Source organism: Lepidochelys olivacea (assembly GCF_965140295.1).
Source record: "Lepidochelys olivacea isolate rLepOli2 genome assembly, chromosome: 14".
Classification (NCBI taxonomy): domain Eukaryota; kingdom Metazoa; phylum Chordata; order Testudines; family Cheloniidae; genus Lepidochelys; species Lepidochelys olivacea.
This window is the reverse complement of record NC_140424.1, coordinates 19,239,422-19,264,268: the sequence shown is the minus strand read 5'-3', so window position 1 is coordinate 19,264,268 and position 24,847 is coordinate 19,239,422. Positions and strand designations below refer to the sequence as shown.

Here is a 24,847-nt window from a genome sequence, read left to right as displayed (position 1 = left end):
ATGCCTACACTTTTTCTTAGAAGGGCATGTCTACACTACACCGACATAGCGATGCTGGCATAACCCTATACTGTAGACACAGCCTACACGGACTGGCGTTTTTCCATCAGTTTTTGGAACCTCACCTCCCTGAGCAACAGTAGCTATGCAAAAGAAGCATTCTTCCATCAGTATAGCTACATCTCCACTGGGGGTTAAGTTGGCATAGGTTAGTCAGGGGGTTGGTTTATTCACCTTTCTGACTGATGCAGTTTTATCAATCTAACTTTTGAGTGTAGACCACCAAGCCATAATGAAGTCAAATGGCAATACTAAACAGTAGAGGTGAAAGAATGCATCCTTGTTTGATGCCAGTGTCTATGTTAAACCGTTCACTCAAGTCTGTGTTTACTTGAATTGTACAAGCTGCACCTTGATATAAAGCCTTGATGATGTTAACTAGTTTTATTGGCATACCATAACACTTCAAGGTATGTCAGAGTAAACTGGGGTGGAGACAGTCAAATGCTTTCTTCAAATCTGTGAAGTTTATGAGAAGTGGGTTTTGTTACTCCATACCCTACCTGACTACTCTTAGGGTGAAAATCTGGTCAACTTGTGATCTACTGGATCAAAATCCAGCCTGCTTTATGGTTATCTCAACTGCTTTCTTTATTCTACTTAAGATGATACTGCAGAAGGCATTGCCTATTGCTGAAAGAAGTGTAACACCTTACCGGTTGTTTTGATTACCTTTCTTTGGTATTTTGACAATAATGCCATTTTTCCATGGTCTTGAAGGCTTTTCCTGGTCCCATGAGTTTATTGAAAAGTTTGGTGATTTTACTGATGATCTCATCAGCACAAACTTCCAGAATTTCCCTCGTCTTCACCTGCAGCTTTCCCAGGTTTTCACTTTTTAGTGCATCTTTTATAATATGTTGATATCTATTTCTGGATGTTTAATTTCTTTGTCAAAGTCAACAGTTTCTTTTGGCTTTGGTCATTTTAACACCTCTTGAAAGTGTTCTGCCCATCACTTTTTTTTTTTCTTGTAGGTCATAGATCATAGACTCTCAAGGTTGGAAGGGACCTCTGGAGGTCATCTAGTCCAACCCCCTGCTCAAAGCAGGACCAATCCCCAATTTTTGTCCCAGATCCCTAAATGGCCCCCTCAAGGATTGAACTGACAACCCTGGGTTTAGGAGGCCAATGCTCAAACCACTGAGCTATCCTTTCCCCCCAAAAGTTTTTCACCCCATATGGGACTCGAACCCACAATCCGTGGCTTAGGAGGCCAGTGCCTTATTCATTAGGCCTCTGGGGCTCTATAAACAAATAAGGTTCTACCGAGATTTGAACTCTGATCGCTGGCTTCAGAGTGCTAACTATTACACCATGGAACCACCTCCGTGGTGGTACGGTCTTTCCTTATTTACCCTAACAGGCTCTCTGGCTGGTGTAAACTTGCCAGTTAGAATGCTGTTGAATTGATGAAGTGTTTTACAATCACCTCTTTTAGCAGCTGCCTCAGCTTCTTTGGCAGTGTTATCCATATCCTCTTGTATCTTCTCATGTTGCTTTTTACTGCTGTCTCTTTTGGGTTACACGGATGTTTTGCTGCTATTTTTCTGGAGGTGTGTTTGAAGAGTGAATGTTTGCTTTGGCTTGTCCCTTTCTTTTACACAGTTCCACATATCCTCACTTATCCAGACTTTAGGCTTGCATGTCTGGAAACCAACTACAATTATTGCAGCATCTGAGATACTGTCATACAGAAAGGATCATAACATGTCAGTGTTGACTTCTTGTAGTGGATCTCAGTCCTACAGCATCTATACTCTGTTCTTCAGTTCAATTTGAAATTGATGCTGTAATGTCTTCTCTGTTAGCCTTTTGCTAATCTTCTTGCTGCTTTTTGGGGTTTTAATTTTCTTAAGTTTAATCTTCATTCTTGCTACACACAAATTTTGGTCACTTTCAACATTGTCATCTCTGTATGCTCTGATGCCTTGGAGAGTTGCCCTAAATTTCCTTCCATTACATAGACAATCTGTCTGGTTCCTTGAGACTCCATCTGCAACATTCCAAGTTACCTGTGCATATCTATGTGGATATAGTGTTCCACCCATTATGAGCCCTGACACCAGCCACAATTCTAACAGTCATTTGCTGTTCTGATTTTGGGAACCAGTATGCTTGTTCATTGCTTTCACCACTCTGTTGTTGTCATTCCCAATCTTGTAATCAAAGTCCCTCATTACTAAGCAGGTGTCATGCTTGGGAATATTGTCAATTAGAGTTTGTAGGCAATTCAGAATTGATCTTTGATTTTATTATAGCTGTCTGTTGGTTTGTAACATTATATAAATATCATTTTCATGTATTGTGTTTTGAAACCTAGCTCGAAGCAATCAACTATTAATTGGCTCCCAATCTGTTATCGATTTTTATGCTTTGGAAGTCATAATTAATGCTGTTCCCTCTGAGTGGTAATCATCTTACCTCCCTGAGTATAGTACTATTTAATTTTTGAGTTGTTTTTTATCAGCTCTGGGCCATTGACTTTTCTTATTCCAAGGATTTTGAGATTTGTCAACAAGATGAAATTCAGTAAATGCAAGTGTAAAGTACTTTTCTTAGGAAGGACAAATCAAAAGCACAACTACAAAATGGGGAATAACTGGCTAAGGAGTAGTATTGCTGAAAAGGATCGGGGGTTACAGTGGATCACAAATCAAACATGAGCCAACAATATGGACAGCTGTGAAAAAGGCTAATGTTCTGGGTGTATTAACAGGAGTGCCATATGTAAGACATGGGAGGTAGTTGTTCCACTCTACTTTGCAGTGGTGAGTCCTCAGCTGGAGTATTGTGTCCAGTTCTGGGTGCCACATTTTAAGAAGGATGGTGGAAAAATTGGAAGAGTCCAATGGAGAGCAACAAAAAATGATGGTAATTTTCAAAAACATGACCTAGTCATGTTTAGTTGTGAGGGAAAAAAGACGGAGGCGTGGGGGAGGACCTGATAAGTCTTCAAGTATGTTAAGGGCTGTTATAAAGAGGACGGTGATAGATTGTTCTCCATGTCCACTAGAGGTAGGACAAGAAGTAATGGGCTTAATTTGCAGCAAGAGAGATTTAGGTTAGATATTAGGTAAAACTTCTTAATTATAAGGATAATTAAGTATTGGAATAGGGAGTCAGGAGGTTGTGGAATCTCTTTCACTGGAGACTTTTGAGAACAGGTTAAACAAACACTTGTCAGGAATGGTCAGTTGGTCCTGCCTCAGCATGGGGATCAGGAGGAAGGACTAGATGATTCTTGAGATTGTTTCCAGATTTACATTTCTGTAATTCTGTGAATGTTGGTAAATAAATCAAAGCTGCAGAAGCTATCGGAAGCCTGCATCCCAGGAAAAGGGAAAAAATTCATAGGCAGGAGTTGTACACCAAGCTGGATGAGCAAGCATCTCAGAGAGGTGATTAAGAACAAGCAGAAAGCTTACAGGGAGTGGAAGATGGGAGGGATCAGCAAGGAAAGCTACCTTATTGAGGTCAGAACATGTAGGGATAAAGTGAGACAGGCTAAAAGTCAGGTAGAGTTGGACCTTGCAAAGGGAATTAAAACCAGTAGTAAAAGGTTCTATAGCCATATAAATAAGAAAACAAAGAAAGAAGTGGGACTGCTAAACACTGAGGATGGAGTGGAGATTAAGGATAATCTAGGCATGGCCCAATATCTAAACAAATACTTTGCCTCAGTCTTTAATAAGGCTAAAGAGGATCGTAGGGATAATGGTAGCATGACAAATGCGAATGAGGATATGGAGGTAGATATTACCATTTCTGAGGTAGAAGCGAAACTCAAACAGCTTAATGGGACTAAATCGGGAGGCCCAGATAATCTTCATCCAAGAATATTAAAGGAATTGGCACCCAAAATTGCAAGCCCATTAGCAAGAATTTTTAATGAATCTGTAAACTCAGAAGTTGTACCGTATGATTGGAGAATTGCTAACATAGTTCCTATTTTTAAGAAAGGGAAAAAAGTGATCCGGGTAACTACAGGTCTGTTAGTTTGACATCTGTAGTATGCAAGGTGTTGGAAAAAATTTTGAAGGAGAAAGTAGTTAAGGACATTGAAGTCAATGGTAAATGGGACAAAATACAACATGGTTTTACAAAAGGTAGATCATGCCAAACCAACCTGATCTCCTTCTTTGAGAAAGTAACAGATTTTTTAGACAAAGGAAACGCAGTGGATCTAATTTACCTAGATTTCAGTAAGACATTTGATACCATGCCACATGCGGAATTATTAGTTAAATTGGAAAAGATGGGGATCAATATGAAAATTGAAAGGTGGATAAGGAATTGGTTAAAGGGGAGACTACAACGGGTCCTACTGAAAGGTGAACTGTCAGGCTGGAGGGAGGTTACCAGTGGAGTTCCTCAAGGATCGGTTTTGGGACCAATCTTATTTAATCTTTTTGTTACTGACCTCGGCACAAAAAGTGGGAGTGTGCTAATGAAGTTTGCGGATGATACAAAGCTGGGAGGTATTGCCAATTTAGAAAAGGACCGGGATATCATACAGGAGGATCTGGATGACCTTGTAAACTTGAGTAATAGTAATAGGATGAAATTTAATAGTGAGAAGTGTAAGGTTATGCATTTAGGGATTAATAACAAGAATTTTTGTTATAAGCTGGGGACGCATCAATTAGAAGTAACGGAGGAGGAGAAGGACCTTGGAGTATTGGTTGATCATAGGATGACTATGAGCCGCCAATGTGATATGGCTGTGAAAAAATCTAATGCGGTCTTGGGATGCATCAGGAGAGGTATTTCCAGTAGGGATAAGGAGGTTTTAGTACCGTTATACAAGGCACCGGTGAGACCTCACCTGGAATACTGTGTGCAGTTCTGGTCTCCCATGTTTAAGAAGGATGAATTCAAACTGGAACAGGTACAGAGAAGGGCTACTAGGATGATCTGAGGAATAGAAAACTTGTCTTATGAAAGGAGACTCAAGGAGCTTGGCTTGTTTAGCCTAACTAAAAGAAGGTTGAGGGGAGATATGATTGCTCTCTATAAATATATCAGAGGGATAAATACTGGAGAGGGAGAGGAATTATTTAAACTGAGTACCAATGTGGACACAAGAACAAATGGATATAAACTGGTCACCAGGAAGTTTAGACTAGAAATTAGACGAAGGTTTCTAACCATCAGAGGAGTGAAGTTTTGGAATAGCCTTCCAAGGAAAGCAGTGGGCAAAAGATCTATCTGGCTTTAAGATTAAACTCGATAAGTTTATGGAGGAGATGGTATGATGGGATAACTATGATTTTGGTAATTAATTGATCTTTAAATATTCATGGTAAATAGGCGTAATGGCCTGTGATGGGATGTTAGATGGGGTGGGATCTGAGTTACCCAGGAAAGAATTTTCTATAGTATCTGGCTGGTGAATCTTGCCCATATGCTCAAGGTTTAGCTGATCGCCATATTTGGGGTCGGGAAGGAATTTTCCTCCAGGGCAGATTGGAAGAGGCCCTGGAAGGTTTTTCGCCCTCCTCTGTAGCATGGGGCACGGGTCACTTGCTGGAGGATTCTCTGCTACTTGAAGTCTTTAAACAACGTTTTGAGGACTTCAATAGCTCAGACATAGGTGAGGTTTTTCGCAGGAGTGGGTGGGTGAGATTCTGTGGCCTGCATTGTGCAGCAGGTCAGACTAGATGATCATAATGGTCCCTTCTGACCTTAGTATCTATGGATAAAACATGAGGCATATCCACCAATATTTTTACACCTTCATGAGCATCTGCATGTGTTTCCCTATATATTGAAGCAAAATAATAATATCTAGCTCTTGTATAGTTTTTAAATAATACATAACTCTTATATTTATATTTTAAATGCTATTACAGCCTGTGGTTACTATTTTTATTTTTATATGTATTTATTTGTAAGTGTGTGTGCGTGTGTATATATATATATATGGTTGTAATAGCATTTCAAACATTTTATGTACAAGAAATGGTTACATGTCCATTATAAATAATATTTGCTTTCAGAGTCTTACAGGATAACAAGTCTTACTAAAATCAGCAAAATGTCTCATTCAGAAACTAGAGCAAAAATATTGAAAAATGAAATAATAAAGCTCCCTTATTTAGCCTACTTCATGGGTCTAACTCTGATTGTTCAGATACAAGGTCTCCTTTGAGGTTAAAAAAAAAAAATCTGCAGTTGTTCTGGATCTTAGAAACCCATTGGTTTATCCCTCTGTCATCCTCAGTCTAGCTGGAAGTAGCCAGACCATAAGATGCTCAGATAAAAGAAGTTTGCTTGCCAGGAATGGATTGTCCTTCTACAGGTCTGTGGCAGGACCCAGGTTAATGTTTTGTTGGGCTTTTTTGTTTTGTTTTGTTAAATAACCTCCACCAAACACCCACACTCAATGTCCTTCAAGGACTGTTTCTTGCTTACCACTGGTGGCTCAGTTATAATACTCAGTTGGTCTCAGGATAAGGCTTAGTCTACCCTAGAGAATTAAGTTGATGTAAGCTGCCTTACCTCTACTTAATTTTGTCGATGTCTACACTAGACTGCTGCTTCCGTCAAAGTAAATGGCCTGCTGCACTGACATCATAACTCCACCTCCATGAAAGGCATAGCGCTTATGTTGGTGTAGTTAGGGTGATGCAGAGTCTGTGTAGACACTGCGTTACTTACGTTGGCTGTTGGCTGTCATTCTTGTCAGTTTCACGGCTGCCCCTGGCTCAGAGCAGCTGGGCAGGGGCTCACAGCTGGAGCCAGGAAAGTGACAAGAATGTCAGTTTCACTGCTAGTAGGCTCCATGCTGTGAATTTGAGCAGGTGCTGGGCTCACAGCTCGGGTTGTCACCCCAAGGTGGGTGCAGGGCTCCACCTCTGAGCCCTGCGCGGCTGTCAGTGCCCCACACTCAGCTATCAGCGCCCACAATGCCTCACTTAAGTCGATGCAAGCATTCTTGGTGAGGATGTGCAACACTGGCAGTAGCAGGGTAGTGTGGACACCAGCAGCTGATAGAGCAGGACTTGACAACTCAGTGTCAGGATCTAAGATCTGGGGGAAACATAGAGCAAAGTTACTGTTGTAGCATTTGGATCCCCATTCCCATTTAAGATGTCTAATACATAATTCCTTTCTGTCCCCATCTTTTATGATGTCCCAATTCTCCAAACCCTTGTGCACATGAATTGTCCTGTTAAGTACAATAGGTATGGGGCCACTTGTGAGCCTAAGGTTACTTGGGGGTGTGTTTGGGATCGTCGCATTAGAGAGGAGCAATAGTTTACATATATTCCTTAATTATCAGGGTGTGTTTTAACAGAATTAAATTACTTATTTATGGTTATTTTGGCAGTGCACCAGTTAAAATTCACAGCTGTGCAGGAGGCAAAGTAGGTGAATTCCAAGGAAAAGGTTAATAAGCTGGAACATATATTTCAGGGAAGGCTAGATGTGATAGACATTTTTTGTAGCTTGGAAGATATGCCATTGATTTATTTTCTTCAGTCCAATCTGCTTAAAGTGTTTTTTTAAATCTCTTCTGTTTCCTGTGGGTAGCACAGGATTGGAAAATTTCACTGTGCGTTTACAGACTGTAATTGGAAAAGCAGGGGGAAATGTATAGGCTGTAGATCTAGATATCAAGAGTTTCTAGATAGTGAAGAGCAATAGCATTTTCTAGTGTCCTTCCAAAACAGGGTTTTTTTGAGTGCTAGAAAATTAAATAAAGATCAATGAAAGCTTAGCATGCTAGTCACTCTTTCAGTTTCCATGGGATACTTAGGAGTGCTTTAAGATTGTTTTAACAAGATTTCAGGGATTGGCCTTTTTTGAGAGAGAGAGAGAGAGAGAGAGAGAAGAGAGGGGTGAACAGTATTGTTAACCCCAAACGTTCAAAAATCAGACATTATATAAAAATAATATATTTTTATTTGCCTTCTGCTTTTTGAGCCTGTAAGATTCAGTGGGATTACATTCTGAAGCTTTCTTCACAGCCACGAGGCTAGAAACTTACTTTTCTTTAAGAATGAAGGCTGAAATCCTCACATATTCACTTGACTCCAGGAGCTGGGACTTTAAGGAAAACAATAATTATCATGAAACTCATGACAAAATCATGAGAGTTGACAACACTGGGTGAATCCCATCCTGTTGCGCCAATGAATATGGCAGAATGATTTCCAAAATATTGCCAAAATTTTGGATCATCTCAACTTGATATTTTGAAGAAAATTTGGAGGCAGAGGGTCTTTATTGTTTCATTTTATTGTCACTCCCCTGTTATATTGACATGCAAATTATTTTCTTTCCCCATTAACTATCTGTCAGTAAGGACATTTGGAGGGCATAGCTGGTGCAAATACACAAATATGGGCATGCTTCTCTATCTCACCCATACATTCCCATAGGCTATTGCTTGTTTGTTTGTTTTTTTTCCATTGTATTTAGTATTTAAACTGCATTGAAATTAACACCCTCCAGCCACTCACACTTCTGTAGTGAATTTTAAACAGTTCAGCATCCTGTCCTGGTAATTAAAACAATGCAGGAACACTGTGGACAAGCTGTCCTTTGTGATGCTGCTTTCTTGTAGCATGTAATAATAGGGAATCATATCCCACTTGCATTAGGAAAGACCTTTGGGCATTTGGCACAAAAATCTGCCTGGGGAATCTTATTAAAAGTTATAGGATATCAGCTATTAGTATTTTGTAAGGGCTGTTCAAACTGCAGTAAGTCATAGCACACTAGGGATTCAACTTTCAGTGTGCAACAGCAGCATTCACACGGAGAGCTAGTGCGTGGCACACTAGTGTGAGGTGGATTTACATACCAGCCTGCTGCATAGTAAGTGACTGTGTAGACATGCCATAAGACTAATCTTCTTCCCTGATAACTACATTATTTATCTTTTTCATGCTCTTGAAGCTACAGTGATCACTACTTTAAAAAGTCAGTGTTTGCCAAGAGTTACTATACAGAGGTATTTTTTGAGACCACAGTTCGACCTTTTTCTAGAATACGAAATAAACTGTGATATCTCAATCTTAAAAAAAGTAAAAAAAGAGTGTCTTGGATCTTTCACATATTTTCATGCAAAAAACCCTAAAATAGCAGATTCCATTTTTCGAAAACACAGTCCATTGAATTTCTTATTATTGAGTACGGGCTGCATTCAGTGTTGTACAAGACTGAGGGGATGTTACTGTCCCTTACTTATGAATCTTACATTCTCTAATAGATAACACAGACATACAGTTCACTGGAACCAGATGACCAGAACATGGGTTCAGTAAGCTGTAAAAATGTGTGAATCTTGTAGATTTGCAGAAGCTTTGGGGAAATGGCTAAGCCCACCTATGAGTATGCTCTTGGGCCTATTCCTGTAAAGTACTGAGCACCCTCAGCTCCTGCTAAAGTTGATGCCGACCTTTTTGCATTCTCAAGTCAAGTGCCTTTTGTAGCATAAAAAGCGACAGCTCAAGTCTTTCCAAAAAGGAATCTAAAATGTGGGTTACAGTGTGGTGCGTCCCACTGGATACCTGCATTTCGTCCTGTGCATCTGCTAGGTTTTAAATGACAGCACTGTATGGAACACAATGTGCTGGCTTAGCTAAAATGTTTGATGCCATGCAAAGGAGGCCTCACTTACACCTATCTCATGGTCCTCCAGATCTCTGCTTTTTCAATTCCAAATTGAAATAAATATAAAACCAGAATCAAACGTATATATGTATACTACTGCTTTAAATGTCTTTCCTGTTATACAGACAAAACTGAGGAAGACTTTAGTAGAAAATTAACATTCATAATGCCTCTTGGAAGACTGCAGATATAAAATAGAGCAAAAAAATAACTGCCCCATGCAGAGGTATCCACAAACAGAAGTAATCTAAATATTTGTAAACCATTTGTGCCCCTGATCTCTCTGATCCCGGTGTATTACTGGTTTGTAATGCTTATTTTGAGATTAGATTGCATTATTCCTCATTGCCAATTACTGCGATATTTGGATTTCTCTTGAAGCCTCAACTTCTGGAGTCATGAGAATCTGTGTTTATTTAAAAAAAAAAGAGGGTAAGATTTTAGTTTCTGGTTGCAGAGAAAATGTCAGGAACCACAGCTCCCTCTGAGCTTGGTTGCCTTGCAACCCAGTGAGCTCAGCTGGGCCCAATAAACCCTCACTAAGTAACTGTACTCCCTGAATGGTCAGAAGAACCAACAGATCACCGTTTAAGCCCTGTAGCAACAGCGGCGCACTGGCCGCTCAGTGCGCTCCCCGGCTGCAGCTGCTCCAGACCTGCTTTTTACCCAGCCCTTGCTCCATCCCTTGCCTGCTCCACTCCAGCCTTAGTCCCTGCCCACCTCTGATCTCCTGATTCCTAACTCCTGGCTCTGACCATTGGCTTATCTCCTGACCACCTCTGCTTCTGCCCTCTGCTTCTGCTTCGACCACTAGGTCACATTGTTTGTACCTGGTATAGAAAAGATGGAAAGCGTAAACAGGGTGTAACCTAAAGGTTCAAAAGGCAAATAAAAATGTGGTGGGTTTTTTTTTGTTTTTTGGTTTTTTGTATCATGATTTTAAGCCAATCTCATAGTTTTTGGTGGGATGTCTATTTCATGACTTTTGAATACTTACGGTTGTTAATACTGCTATATAAACTCATTTGTATGATGCGTAGAATGGAACTCTACTTATTATTACAAAAAATCATTTAAAAATACTTTTTGTGTTATTACCCACTCTTGCAAACCAATATTGAGACAAATTTAAAGTTTGCAATTCCTTATATATGTATGAGCTCACAAGGGAATGTGTGAGTGTAAAATTACTGCTCCAAGCCCTCTAAATATCTCCAATCTAACAGCTCTCCAAAACCACAAGCATCCAAATTCAAGTGGTTTTATGTTAAGTGGTATATCTACAGATTGGAGAACCAGAAAAAAAGATTTAATCGCTCCATAACATTCCTTAAAGTTACATTTACCACAGCAGGAGTGAAATATCCAGTCTAAATCCTCTCTGTTGCTCTGTTGAAGTCTCCCCCAGTCAGTCTGTGCACATTGTGGCAACTTACTGATTGTTTTCAGTGTTTCTGTCATAACGTTTCTGAAGACTTTGTGCTCTGATAACATCTCCTTTTTGTTAGTGTTGTGCTTGAACATAGAGGTGTTTGAAATAAGGATCCAAACATTGCATCTTGAATGAATGTGTCTATGTAGTACTGTTATTTATTAATATTATTTATTTAAGCACCATGTATGCACATAAAAAGGATACTTCAGTATTTTTATAGGGCCAAGGGGGGACATGGATCAGCATTCATGTCGCACTCCCCATCAGTGTCCGGGCCGGAGAAGCTAATGATCCAGCCCGCAGACCAAATTCGGTGATGAATCTTGGTTGTGTGCCACTTGAGGCATGTTGCACATACACTAAGAAGACAGGGCTGAAAGTGAAGTAAGCGGGGAAAAGTGTGCTAGAAAAGAGAATTCGCTGGAGACTGAGAAGAGAGGTGGTTGTTGAATGTAGATGCTGTGACGTTACACCCCATATTTGTCATAGAAATATTGTTACGTTATGAATATGGGAAACTAAGATGTTTTATGCAAGATGAGTATTGTGAGGTATCATTGAAAAGGTTATGATCTCCTGAATGTGTTTATCCAATTTGTATGCATGTATCATTTCTGTATCTGAGGTTAGGAATATTGGCTTTGTAACAATTACAACTGTGTGTGTATTTGGGGGAACGCCCACCAGAGAGTAGGCAATCTGCCTGAATGAGCCATTTCAGAAGGACAGTAGAACTTTGAAAATACTAATCTCCCACTGTCTTGAGGAGCTTCCTGGGATGTTGCTTTGACACTGATGGGTTATCTGATGATGTCACCTGGTACAGAGTACCACCTTGGACACTGCTGGTATTTTTCCGCTGGAAACAAAGAGTTCCCGCCTTATGTAAATTCTATTTAAGGCTGGGGAGTAAGGCAATGAGGACTCTTCTCCATTGCCTCCCTGTCGAAGAAGGAAGATTGCTAAAAACACATGAAGGGAAAAGCAGGGGCTGAGTCCAGGCAGAAATGGGGTCCCGTCTGTAAAAAGAAATAACTGGAATTCTAAGCTACAGAAACTGTGCAACCTGCCCAAAACAACATTTGGGGTGAGAAATTACATTTTGTAACCTGTTTCTTGAGTATATTAAGCTTAGTTTGCCTGTTTTGTTTTATTTGCTCAGTAATCTACTTTGCTCTGTTTGCTATCCCTTATAATCACTTAAAATTTTCCTTTTGTAGTTAATAAACTTATTTCTTGTTTATTTCAAAACCCAGTTTGTGCACCTCATATCGGGGTGCCAAAAGCTGTGCATATCTCTCTCCACACTGAGGGAGAGGGTGAATTTCTATGATCTTGCGCTGTGCAGATCTTTCTGTACAGTGCAAGACCATCTTATTTTGGGGTTTACACTCCAGATGGTGTGTGCACCAGAGTGCTGGCCATTCTCCTAGCTGATTTCAGTGTGTGTCTGCAGCTGAGTGTGGCCTTGCCTGAGTGTGTGCTGGAAAGGGGCTTGAGAGCCTGGCACAGCAACCCAGCGCAAGGGAAACCCAGGCTGGTAGGACCGGCGGGCTTTGGGATCCCAGCACATCCGGTGGCACCCCAGAAGGCGGATCCAACCCATCACATCATCTATTAAAAATCAGATCATATCAAATGATAGGTACATGATAAAGGCCGACGGTTATTGGTGGTTGTTGATGAAATGTTGCTATTTTGGGTCTGTAAATAAATAGCTTCATCTACAAGCACCAGTTCTTTACCTCTAATTCTTGGTGAATGGTTGGTGGAGGAGAGTATTTAAAACCATAGATTTGTTAGACTTTTTTTAAAGTGTTGGAATGTGTCTGAATATAAATCTTATCCATATGCCAAGCCATTCAAGAATTGATTGTGAAACATAATCAGTACCCCACCTTTCTTTCTTTGCTGTTAATGGTGTGCCAGCCCTCTCTGCTACTGATAATGCAATGTGCTGAACTTTAAACAAAAATGCCCCACATCTCCACCTGCTGTCTGGGAAAGCACTTTATCTCCTAGGGTTTTGTACAGAGGGTTCCAGAGAGTTCAGTGGGTCTCTGAATGGGCTCCAGGGACTGCCTGAACATATCTGAATGCCAATAGGGGCCACAGTCCTTCATCTCTGTAAGAAGGCAGTTTTTCTGCATCATAGCTGGTTTGCATTTGAATGAGGTTCTTATTTTGGGCTCAGAACCACTTTACTGATCTATCAGTCTCCTCATATGCCGTGGAGTGTGTGATTGGAAAATGAATAAGGTACAAATTCAGGCCTATTCACATTAGTCTGTATCTTGAAGCACACTACTAATAAGAAGTATATCCTTGCTAATGATGACATGGAAACCTATTTCACATTACTGAAAGGATCAAATTGGTGAGTAAGCAAATAAACAAAACTTTAAAAAAAAATCAAGGAGAATCCATTTTAAAATATCTTAATTTTGACAGTTGTAATTTAGTTTAACATATTTCAGAGTAGCAACCATTTTAGTCTGTATCCTCAAAAAGAAAAGGAGTACTTGTGGCATCTTAGAGACGAACGAATTTATTTGAGCATAAGCTTTCGTGAGCTACATGGGATGCATGCAGTTTTAGTAACAAGGCATCAGTTAGCATCTGCTATTAAATCTGTCATTTTGGTGTGCAAATTATACAGGGTGTACATTTATGTTTTAAATTAAATTATTCATAAACTATTGAAAATTGATCTGTCTGTAGTTGTCAGTATGACTTTTATGAGTTGGTTTCAATTATAATAGTTTTTTCGTGTAATGTATTCAGCCTTTTGATATTTAATGTTAGTGGGATAATAAATGCATTTGATATGCATGGGATGTTGTGTTATTCCAGAGAGGTTGTTATAATTTAATGTCATTCAGTGACCACTTATAAAGTGTCACCACTTCTTAATACTGATCTACCTTTGAGTGGTAGCAATCATGAAGAACAGTAATAGAAAAAGCTATTTGCTGTTAAAGGTTAGACAGACATGCTGATAAAAAAAACCCCATCACCAGCTCTACACTGGTTCGTAGCACTGGTGCAAATGCACTATTGCTGAAAAATTGGTTTTTCAGAGGACTGGCCAGGGCCTTGCTGAAAACATAGACAAAAACGGTTTTTCAGTTTCTTTTTTCAAGTTTATAAATTAGGAGGAGTAACTGGATATACTAACTTTGTTTGCAGTCAGAGGAATGTCCACTTTTTAATGTCTGAAAAAGTATAGCTAGACTGATAGCCATTTTTTTTGGGTCATAGGGTCAGAGTTGATGGGGTAGGTTGAGAGAGAATGGAGGACATCACTGAGGGGGAGAGGAGCAGTGCACTGTTGATTTTACAGTGTACCATAATAAAAGTCCCTAAAGCCTCAGGCTTGTAAGCATGTAAGAGAAAGAGTAAGTTGTACTGAACGCGTGTGAAATGAGAGAGACATCCTTCTCATTCTTGAAGCATTCCTTGGACCAAGCTGTGGTCTTATCTCCAGTGCAAGATAACATGTCCTTTTAGTTGAAGGTGTCTCTGCATTATTGGTTGCAAGGAAGACAGAATTATGGAGTGGGGATTTATTACTAGCCTGAAAAAGTTGATGAACCTTTAGGGTGTTGGGACTAAAATGTCATTAATAACATCACTTTCGTTAATGCCCTTCCACATTGTCTTGCATTTGTAATGTGGTTTAGACAAAGAGGATAAAAGGAAAGGCTGATAATTTAATTTTCCCTTACTCCAGATTTAGATTTTAATACAGCTTGTTTTTCTGATGTAACTTTTCTTTTAAATCCTTAGGCTCAAAATTGCAAAATGAAGTAAATGTAAAGAAGAGCCTCATCCTTCATCTGGTGTCTTAATTTTCTCCAAATCTCATTTTATTTTCTCTTCTAGTCATTGCTCATGCAGTATAGTGTACACAACTGCTACTCAGTCAAAATTTTGGCTTTATCTGGCACTGGTGCACCTATACTTTAAAAAAATAAATAAATAAAAATTGAACTGGAAATGTCAAGACAGTTTATGGGTTTGCAAGGTGTCTGTTGATCTGAATAGTTCTGTTCTGTGACAGACATCGTGTCAAAGGAAACAAATGAACAATTTATAATTAATGTACCTTAAATCAGGCAATTACCTTGATCACTTCTCTGCTGGACCTTTGTAATGCAGAACATGATTAAATTGTGCCACTTTGTAAAGAAATCAGCAAATAATATCCCTGCTGATTTAAATATTTTATTTTAATTATAGATGACTTGTTCTGCTCAGATAAATTCAGTATTCAGTATTTTCACAGCATCTTATGATTTCCATAAAGTGAATTTTGTCTCTCTTGAACCCAGGTATCAAGCAAAATTAGTAATGTAAAAAAAAGAAATTAAGAAAAAAGACAGTCTGAAGGGCATTATGACATTTAAAAGGCACAGCATGTGAAGAACTTAAAGCATGTGGTCCTCAGTGCTTTGTAGAAAAACCATTTTATTTCCAAAGCCATCTGTGAACTTTAACAAAACAAAGAAAAAAGAAGGATCTGTTCCTCTAACAGATGTAAGTCTACTTGGAAGATCTGAATCATCAGCACATCTGAGTCCTTGCATGCTAGCAGATGAAAGGGAGGAAAGGTGAGGGAGTGAAAGGTGAGGTGCCCAGATAAGAGGGGAAACTATAATCAGTCAGAGATTGCGCAAATCCTTTTTATCCCCAGCCGTGCAGCATTTTTACCTTGATACAATATCTATCCCTGTGTTCCTATACTTTTTTAACATCAGGCCAAAATATCAGTTTGGGATCTGGTATCCTTTTTGCTAGGATTAAAAATACCTAGAGGAGTTAGGCTGACGTAGATCGATAGACTTTCTAAAGCTACTAGGAAATGAACAGTTCATTCCCAGCTTTAGAGAACTTTTTAGTGAATGTCTAAAATAAGATGTGAAAAACTGGAAAAGTCCCTCAGACCTATTGGATCTGGAGCTTGCGTTCTGGAGAGGCCAGACTGGAGTCAGGTAATTTAATGCTCTCTTTTGTTCCTAGGTAACCTATGGCTCCTTTGATTATACATCGCTGCTTTATCTGTCTGACTACACTGAAGATTTTGGTGGTGGACGATTTGTGTTCATGGATGTAGGTGCTAACAAGACTGTAGAACCCCGAGCAGGTAGGATTCTCAGTTTACCTTCACTACATAACTCTCCGTGGACCAATTCCTGATCTCAGTTAAACCTGTGCTACCCCAGATGGGATTCAACAGTATGACTGAGGATAGAATTTAGCCTAATGTGTTTCAAGTGGGTGTCAGTAACATGTGACCTGGGACAGTGGATAGACCACAATAATGATTGATGGAATGATGCCAGGAAAATTTATCCTGTTTGTAGCTACATTTTAATTACATAGGAAGAAATGATGAAATAGACTAACAATGGCCAAGGTTTGAGTTAATCTGAGACTGGCTAGGCACATGGAATAACTGCCTGAAAAGTCACAGCCTTCCGTAAATAGCATTCACAAGATCCGGGGTGTCCAACCTGAGCCTGCGAAGGAACCAGAATTTACCAATGTACATTGCTAAAGAGCTACAGTAATATGTCAGCAGCCCCCCGTTAGCTCCACCCCACCCTGCTGCCAGCACCTCCTGCGCACTGGCAGCCCTGCCAATCAGCGTCTCCCCATCCCTCTCCGTACCTCCCGATCAGCTGTTTGGTGGGGGTGGGAGCGAGGGCATGGCAGGCTCGGGGGGGGGGGTTGGAAAGGGGTGGAGTGGGGGCAGGGCCTGTGGCAGAGCCAGGGGTTGAGCAGTGAGTACCCCCCGGCACCTTGGAACGTTGGCGCCTGTAGCTCCGGCCCTGGAGTCGGTGCCTAGACAAGGAGCCGCGTGTTAACTTCTGAAGAGCCGCATGTGGCTCCGGAGAAACAGGTTGGCCACCCCTGCACAAGAGTGTCTTTCTAAAGCCTTCTCCTTTATGGCTAAGAAGTACTTTTCCCTAAGGTTGATTTCTAGTCTTCCGCTCCCTGAGCCATCTGGGGCTGTTCCTGTGGAGGCAGCTGTTCCTGGGAAGAGGGTGCTGTGTGAATGCTCAACCATTGCTGATCTCTGTCCAGTTAAGTAGGGGCAGCCTGGGCTCTGAGGGTATCTGTATCCTGCCTTTGGCCACAAAGATGAGAAGAGTTGCCATGTTGTGTCTTGAGGGTGGAGTGAAGATAGGCTAAACTTGGAAACGTCAGCCGGTGCAAAATGCTGCTACTCGTATTTTGAGAAGTATTTGCTCCAGGGACCCTGTTACACCAGAGCTGGCTGTCAGTTCATTTCTGGGTGTAATTCAAAAGTGTCAGTTTTAACATAGGTTTCAGAGTAACAGCTGTGTTAGTCTGTATTCGGAAAAAGAAAAGGAGTACTTGTGGCACCTTAGAGACTAACCAATTTATTTGAGCATAAGCTTTCGTGAGCTACAGCTCACTTCATCGGATGCATACTGTGGAAAGTGTAGAAGATCTTTTTATATACACACAAAGTATGAAAAAATACCTCCTCCCACCCCACTCTCCTGCTGGTGATAGCTTATCTAAAGTGATCACTCGCCTTACAATGTGTATGATAATCAAGGTGGGCCATTTCCAGCACAAATCCAGGGTTTAACAAGAATGTCTGAGGGTGGGGGGGAGTTAGGAAAAAACAAGGGGAAATAGGTTACCTTGCATAATGACTTAGCCACTCCCAGTCTCTATTCAAGCCTAAGTTAATTGTATCCAATTTGCAAATGAATTCCAATTCAACGGTTTCTCACTGGAGTCTGGATTTGAAGGTTTTTTTGTTGTAATATAGCAACTTTCATGTCTGTAATCGCGTGACCCGAGAGATTGAAGTGTTCTCCGACTGGTTTATGAATGTTATAATTCTTGACATCTGATTTGTGTCCATTTATTCTTTTACGTAGAGACTGTCCAGTTTGCCCAATGTACATGGCAGAGGGGCATTGCTGGCACATGATGGCATATATCACATTGGTGGATGTGCAGGTGAACGAGCCTCTGATAGTGTGGCTGATGTTATTAGGCCCTGTGATGGTGTCCCCTGAATAGATATGTGGGCACAGTTGGCAACGGGCTTTGTTGCAAGGATAAGTTCCTGGGTTAGTGGTTCTGTTGTGTGGTATGTGGTTGCTGGTGAGTATTTGCTTCAGGTTGGGGGGCTGTCTGTAGGCAAGGACTGGCCTGTCTCCCAAGATCTGTGAGAGTGTTGGGTCATCCTTTAGGATAGGTTGTAGATCCTTAGTAATGCGTTGGAGGGGTTTTAGTTGGGGGCTGAAGGTGACGGCTCGTGGCGTTCTGTTATTTTCTTTGTTAGGCCTGTCCTGTAGTAGGTGACTTCTGGGAACTCTTCTGGCTCTATCAATCTGTTTCTTCACTTCCGCAGGTGGGTATTGTAGTTGTAAGAATGCTTGATAGAGATCTTGTAGGTGTTTGTCTCTGTCTGAGGGGTTGGAGCAAATGCGGTTGTATCACAGAGCTTGGCTGTAGACAATGGATCGTGTGGTGTGGTCAGGGTGAAAGCTGGAGGCATGTAGGTAGGAATACCTACATATCTATTCAGGGGACACCATCACAGGGCCTAATAACATCAGCCACACTATCAGAGGCTCGTTCACCTGCACATCCACCAACGTGATCTATGCCATCATGTGCCGCAATGCCCCTCTGCCATGTACATTGGGCAAACTGGACAGTCTCTACGTAAAAGAATAAATGGACACAAATCAGATGTCAAGAATTATAACATTCATAAACCAGTCGGAGAACACTTCAATCTCTCGGGTCACGCGATTACAGACATGAAAGTTGCTATATTACAACAAAAAAACCTTCAAATCCAGACTCCAGCGAGAAACTGTTGAATTGGAATTCATTTGCAAATTGGATACAATTAACTTAGGTTACCTTGCATAATGACTTAGAATCATAGAATCATAGAATATCAGGGTTGGAAGGGACCCCAGAAGGTCATCTAGTCCAACCCCCTGCTCGAAGCAGGACCAATTCCCAGTTAAATCATCCCAGCCAGGGCTTTGTCAAGCCTGACCTTAAAAACCTCTAAGGAAGGAGATTCTACCACCTCCCTAGGTAACGCATTCCAGTGTTTCACTACCCTCTTAGTGAAAAAGTTTTTCCTAATATCCAATCTAAACCTCCCCCACTGCAACTTGAGACCATTACTCCTCGTTCTGTCATCTGCTACCATTGAGAACAGTTTAGAGCCATCCTCTTTGGAACCCCCTTTCAGGTAGTTGAAAGCAGCTATCAAATCCCCCCTCATTCTTCTCTTCTGCAGGCTAAACAATCCCAGCTCCCTCAGCCTCTCCTCATAACTCATGTGTTCCAGACCCCTAATCATTTTTGTTGCCCTTCGCTGGACTCTCTCCAATTTATCCACATCCTTCTTGTAGTGTGGGGCCCAAAACTGGACACAGTACTCCAGATGAGGCCTCACCAATGTCGAATAGAGGGGAACTATCACGTCCCTCAATCTGCTCGCTATGCCCCTACTTATACATCCCAAAATGCCATTGGCCTTCTTGGCAACAAGGGCACACTGCTGACTCATATCCAGCTTCTCGTCCACTGTCACCCCTAGGTCCTTTTCCGCAGAACTGCTGCCTAGCCATTTGATCCCTAGTCTGTAGCTGTGCATTGGGTTCTTCCGTCCTAAGTGCAGGACCCTGCACTTATCCTTATTGAACCTCATCAGATTCCTTTTGGCCCAATCCTCCAATTTGTCTAGGTCCTTCTGTATCCTATCCCTCCCCTCCAGCGTATCTACCACTCCTCCCAGTTTAGTATCATCCGCAAATTTGCTGAGAGTGCAATCCACACCATCCTCCAGATCATTTATGAAGATATTGAATAAAAACGGCCCCAGGACCGACCCTTGGGGCACTCCACTTGATACCGGCTGCCAACTAGACATGGAGCCATTGATCACTACCCGTTGAGCCCGACAATCTAGCCAGCTTTCTACCCACCTTATAGTGCATTCATCCAGCCCATACTTCCTTAACTTGCTGACAAGAATACTGTGGGAGACCGTGTCAAAAGCTTTGCTAAAGTCAAGAAACAATACATCCACTGCTTTCCCTTCATCCACAGAACCAGTAATCTCATCATAAAAGGCGATTAGATTAGTCAGGCATGACCTTCCCTTGGTGAATCCATGCTGGCTGTTCCTGATCACTTTCCTCTCATGCAAGTGCTTCAGGATTGATTCTTTGAGGACCTGCTCCATGATTTTTCCAGGGACTGAGGTGAGGCTGACTGGCCTGTAGTTCCCAGGATCCTCCCTTCTTCCCTGGGATTTAGCCACTCCCAGCCTCTATTCAAGCCTATTTCCCCTTGTTTTCTCCTAACTCTCCCCCCCCCCCCGACGTTCTTGTTAAACCCTGGATTTGTGCTGGAAATGGCCCACCTTGATTATCATACACATTGTAAGGAGAGTGGTCACTTTAGATAAGCTATTACCAGCAGGAGAGTGGGGTGGGAGGAGGTATTTTTTCATGCTTTGTGTGTATATAAAAAGATCTTCTACACTTTCCACAGTATGCATCCGATGAAGTGAGCTGATGCTCACGAAAGCTTATGCTCAAATCAATTGGTTAGTCTCTAAGGTGCCACAAGTACTCCTTTTCTTTTTAGTTTTAACATATAAAGCTTTAAATGTGTTGGATTCTGATTAGTGTGGAGAGCAGCTCTCTCCTTACCAAATACTAGAGGTGTTGAGATCAATTGAGGTGCGCTAGCTAACATTCCCTTGATTTAATTGCAAGAGGTCCTCAACTTGGAAGCCACTTCTCTTCACCCCAAGTCTTTTCACTTCCAGGTCATGCTCTAAGACCCATTTGTTCTCCCAGGCTTTTACTGGAGAGATCAGAGGAGCAGAAGGATGTGGGGGTAGGGAAGGAGTCTTTTTTATTAGGAGGACCAGTTTTTTGCACATTTCTCATAATGGTTTTTATATTAAGTGTATGTGGCCGAGGCACTGAATGAACACATTAGTACAAACTGAATAAAGTAGGGCAAAAATAGTCTGTGAGCTATATAAAGAATATGTAGGTCTCTTATGGGAGTGGAGGAGTTATTTTCCCTGTAATCTAATGTTGTTCTATTCAGATTTGCAACAACTCGAAGGATTTCTTTGACACCTGGAAAGTGTTCTTCAAATGTTTTTAAAACTGGCACTTAAAAGAAATAAATATATCACATAAACTGTAAGTTCTTTGAGGCGAGGACTGTCTTTGTGATGGATTCATACAGAGCCTATCACAGCGGGGCCCTGGTACATGCATGGGGCTTCTAGGTGATAACAGCAATTAGGTCATTACGGTGACTTGAGTTCCACTTAATTTTGTTTTGTGGGGAGATATGGGCCTCTTTGGTGTCACTCCAATGAACTCCCAATCGTTGGCAAATTAAGCATTTTGGCAAATGAATAATTTTCAAAAGTAACTGGTGATTGTGGACACTTGAGTTGTAGGGTGCCCAACTTGAGGCACTTTAAAGGAGCTTGATGTTCAGAAAGTGCTGAGCGCCCACCATCTGAAAATCAGGTCCTTCGAAGTACCTCAGTTGGGGCATCTGAAAGTAGAGGCACCCAAAATCATCACTAACTACTTGAGAATTTAGGGCATGATGCCTAATTTGTAGATAAGTGGGCATTCAGTGGGGTGACTTCAGACGTCTGGTTAGTGGGTACAGAAAAGAAAAGCTCTGAGGCTGCATGCTATGAGCTCAGAATATTCTTAAGTGCATGGCCTTTTTGGATTCAGGTGAGTCTGATGTTTACTTTGCTTCTCTCCTGAGAAAGAAATCCAGGAGAAAGGCAGTGAAACTGAAAGAGGGACTGTTGAAAATAATAATGTAATTTCCAGAGACATCCCAAAGAGTAGTCAGCACTATCACTACAGCCAGTTGTCATTGGAAGTTGGTGGTTGGGCATTAGGTAGGTTAGCTAGATTGTGTTGGATTGTAAAGTCGTTTGTCATAGGGTCTGTTTTTTCTGTGTTAAGTACAGCAGTATTAACATTTATGGTGCTACATAAATTATCATTACCAATAAGTGATTTGGAGAATCCTGAGTGAAAAGGAGAAGGGGTTGGGAAATTTGAGGTGAAGCCCCATGTAAAAGGCAAAAAGAACAGGAGTACTTGTGGCACCTTAGAGACTAACACATTTATTTGAGCATAAGCTTTCGTGGGCTATAGCCCACTTCATCGGATGCATAGAATGGAACATATAGTAAGAAGATACATACGTACGTATATACATACATACATACAGAGAACGTGAAAATAGTTTTTTTCTCCCACTGATAATAGCTCATCTTAATCAATTAGCCTCTTACTCCACCTTTTCATGTTCTGTGTATGTTTGTATGTATCTTCTTACTATATGTTCCATTCTATGCTTCCGATGAAGTGAGCTGTAGCCCACAAAAACTTATGCTCAAATAAATTTGTTAGTTTCTAAAGTGCCACAAGTACTCCTGTTCTTTTTGCGGATACAGACTAACATGGCTGCTACTCTGAAACCTGTAATAGTGTAAAAGGCAAGTTGTACCAAGACACTGGCTTGCTGTGGAGGGTTAAGATTCCTCAAAGGACCCAGAGCTGTTTAGGGAAGACCTCCCTCCCAAACTCTGGCAGCTCTAGGACCCAGGTAGTGCCTTCTCTCTCTCTTCTCCCACCCCTCCCCACTCTGTGGCCTTAGGTAAATCTTCAGAGAGGAGTCATCCAGAGACTCCAGACTGTAGGATCAGAAGCAGCCAAAGCAGAGACCTTTGGTCCTCTGAACATTCAGAGAACTTTCTACCATTTTGACTAGACTTTCTCTGCCCTTTGTTGATTGGCTGTTTGCTTCAACCCTCCCCTTCCCATAGAAGTCTTTTCACTTCAGCTTCACTCACACCACATCTGTCCTTATCCGCTTGTCTCTGCCCTGTCCCCCTCACCCCTTTCTTCTTTCATTGTCCCCACTCCCTTCCCCTTTCTTTCCATGTAGCTTATCCCCTTCTAACTACCTCCCCCCAAATTGTGCAAGTAACATGTTTGCTGCCACTTCACATTGTTCACCCCGTATACCGTCCCCCCCCGTCCCGTGTCTGTCTTGTATATTTAGATTGTAAACTCTTAGAGAAAGGGACCCCAGCTATTATCGGTGTTTGTACAGTGCCTAGCACAATGGAGTTGGCTCGCAAGCACTACTGTAGTTAATAATGCTGGTAAAATGTAATTTGCATGAGAGGGTCCTTTTGATTAACCAAGAAGAAATAACTCTAGAGGACTTTTCTATCACAGAAGGAAGCTGTGTTCTAATTTTCACTTTCAGAATGCGTCTCTGCTCTTCTCACGTGTTCTCTGACCCTGCTGTTTTTTCTCCCTAAACAACTGTTATATGAAATTTCTGTCAATAAGTTTTGCTAAATTCTCATTTTTCTTAGAAACTCTTTTCCAATGGTCCCTGACTCCTTGCCAGCTAATTTAGCTGTGTCATAGCTTGAATATCATTCTGAGTGTAGAAAACATTTATCTTTCTTATTGTTGCAGTTTTAGTATGCAGTGCAGGAAAACAGACACCATGTGCTGAAATAAGTGCTTAAGTTTCTTCTCAGACAATAATTTGTCTGAGTGTCAAAGATTACAGTATAAAATTGATGAAATAGAACAAAAAGCTATTCATTTGAAGGGAGATAATAAATTAACAATAAACCATTGAAGGATTTCTGTTGGGCAGAAATGCTGGAAGGGCACACTTCACTATTGCCTCTTAAATGTTTTTCCTAGGACTGAAAGTGTAATATAATTCCTGGGTAGTGAATGCACTAGTGACAAGGCAAACTACAGTTGGAGACTAATTTTTAAACCACTTTCTATCATCTCCCAAAATGTCACTTGTATATAAGTATACGCAAATATATAAAAGTTTCCTTTTCTCAGAGATTAAATTGGATGGATGGGAGAGAGAGTGCAATGTGGACCATCTTAAAGATATTAGCATCACTACAATGAGGACTAGTTTAACTCTTAATGAACATTTCTCGTGTTATTAAATATTACCGTTATGCCCCACACTCATATTTTATACAGTTGATCACCTAATTAAAGGAGTTAAAATCCCTTCTTAATGTAGAGGCCCCTGAGCTGACTGTATTATAGATGCAGAACAAATCATTATATTGTTTCACCAATTCACATGGTACAGACTTTTGGCAAATTGCCAGCACACTCTGCTGTATGGAAGGAACCCATTTTTCCTAGCTAGCTTGGATGCAATCACAATAATGTGTGCATGCACTCACATCTAGTTTGAGACCCTGCTGTAAGTACCTTACCAGTGAGAGAACTCCCAGATAGAATGGCATTGCATTTGGGGCTGAAATGAAGAGCATTAGAACAGTTGAAAGGTAATGTCTGTTGCTCCCAAATTATCTGCTTTTCATCCTTCTCATCTCTAAAATCAACACCTTGGAGTTTTTCTCAAATATTCTGTCTCTTTGCTCCATCTTCTCCCCCTCCAACACCAGCCCAGTCAACTTTAGTCTGTCTGAATGCAGTTCCCATTTCACAGCAGTTCAGCCGGTTCTGCTTTCATTAAAGAGTTTTTGTTACATAGGACCAGTCCGCTCCAGGCAGCAGTGTGCACTACATGGATGTGAATTCTAAAGCACCCCCACTTGTTGGGCACTGGCTGACC

The 24,847-nt window shown here is 41.1% G+C and overlaps 1 protein-coding gene across 3 annotated transcripts in view; it reads left to right on the top strand.

Annotated features, from left to right (window-relative positions):
* OGFOD3 (2-oxoglutarate and iron dependent oxygenase domain containing 3) overlaps positions 1-24,847 on the top strand; it is a 97,032-nt gene that overhangs the window by 47,754 nt on the left and 24,431 nt on the right. For all 3 annotated transcript variants that reach the window (XM_084646800.1, XM_084646798.1, XM_084646799.1), the window contains exon 8: positions 16,145-16,268. In XM_084646800.1, the coding sequence (XP_084502926.1) occupies positions 16,145-16,268 (124 nt within the window). The remainder of the gene's footprint in view (positions 1-16,144; positions 16,269-24,847) is intronic.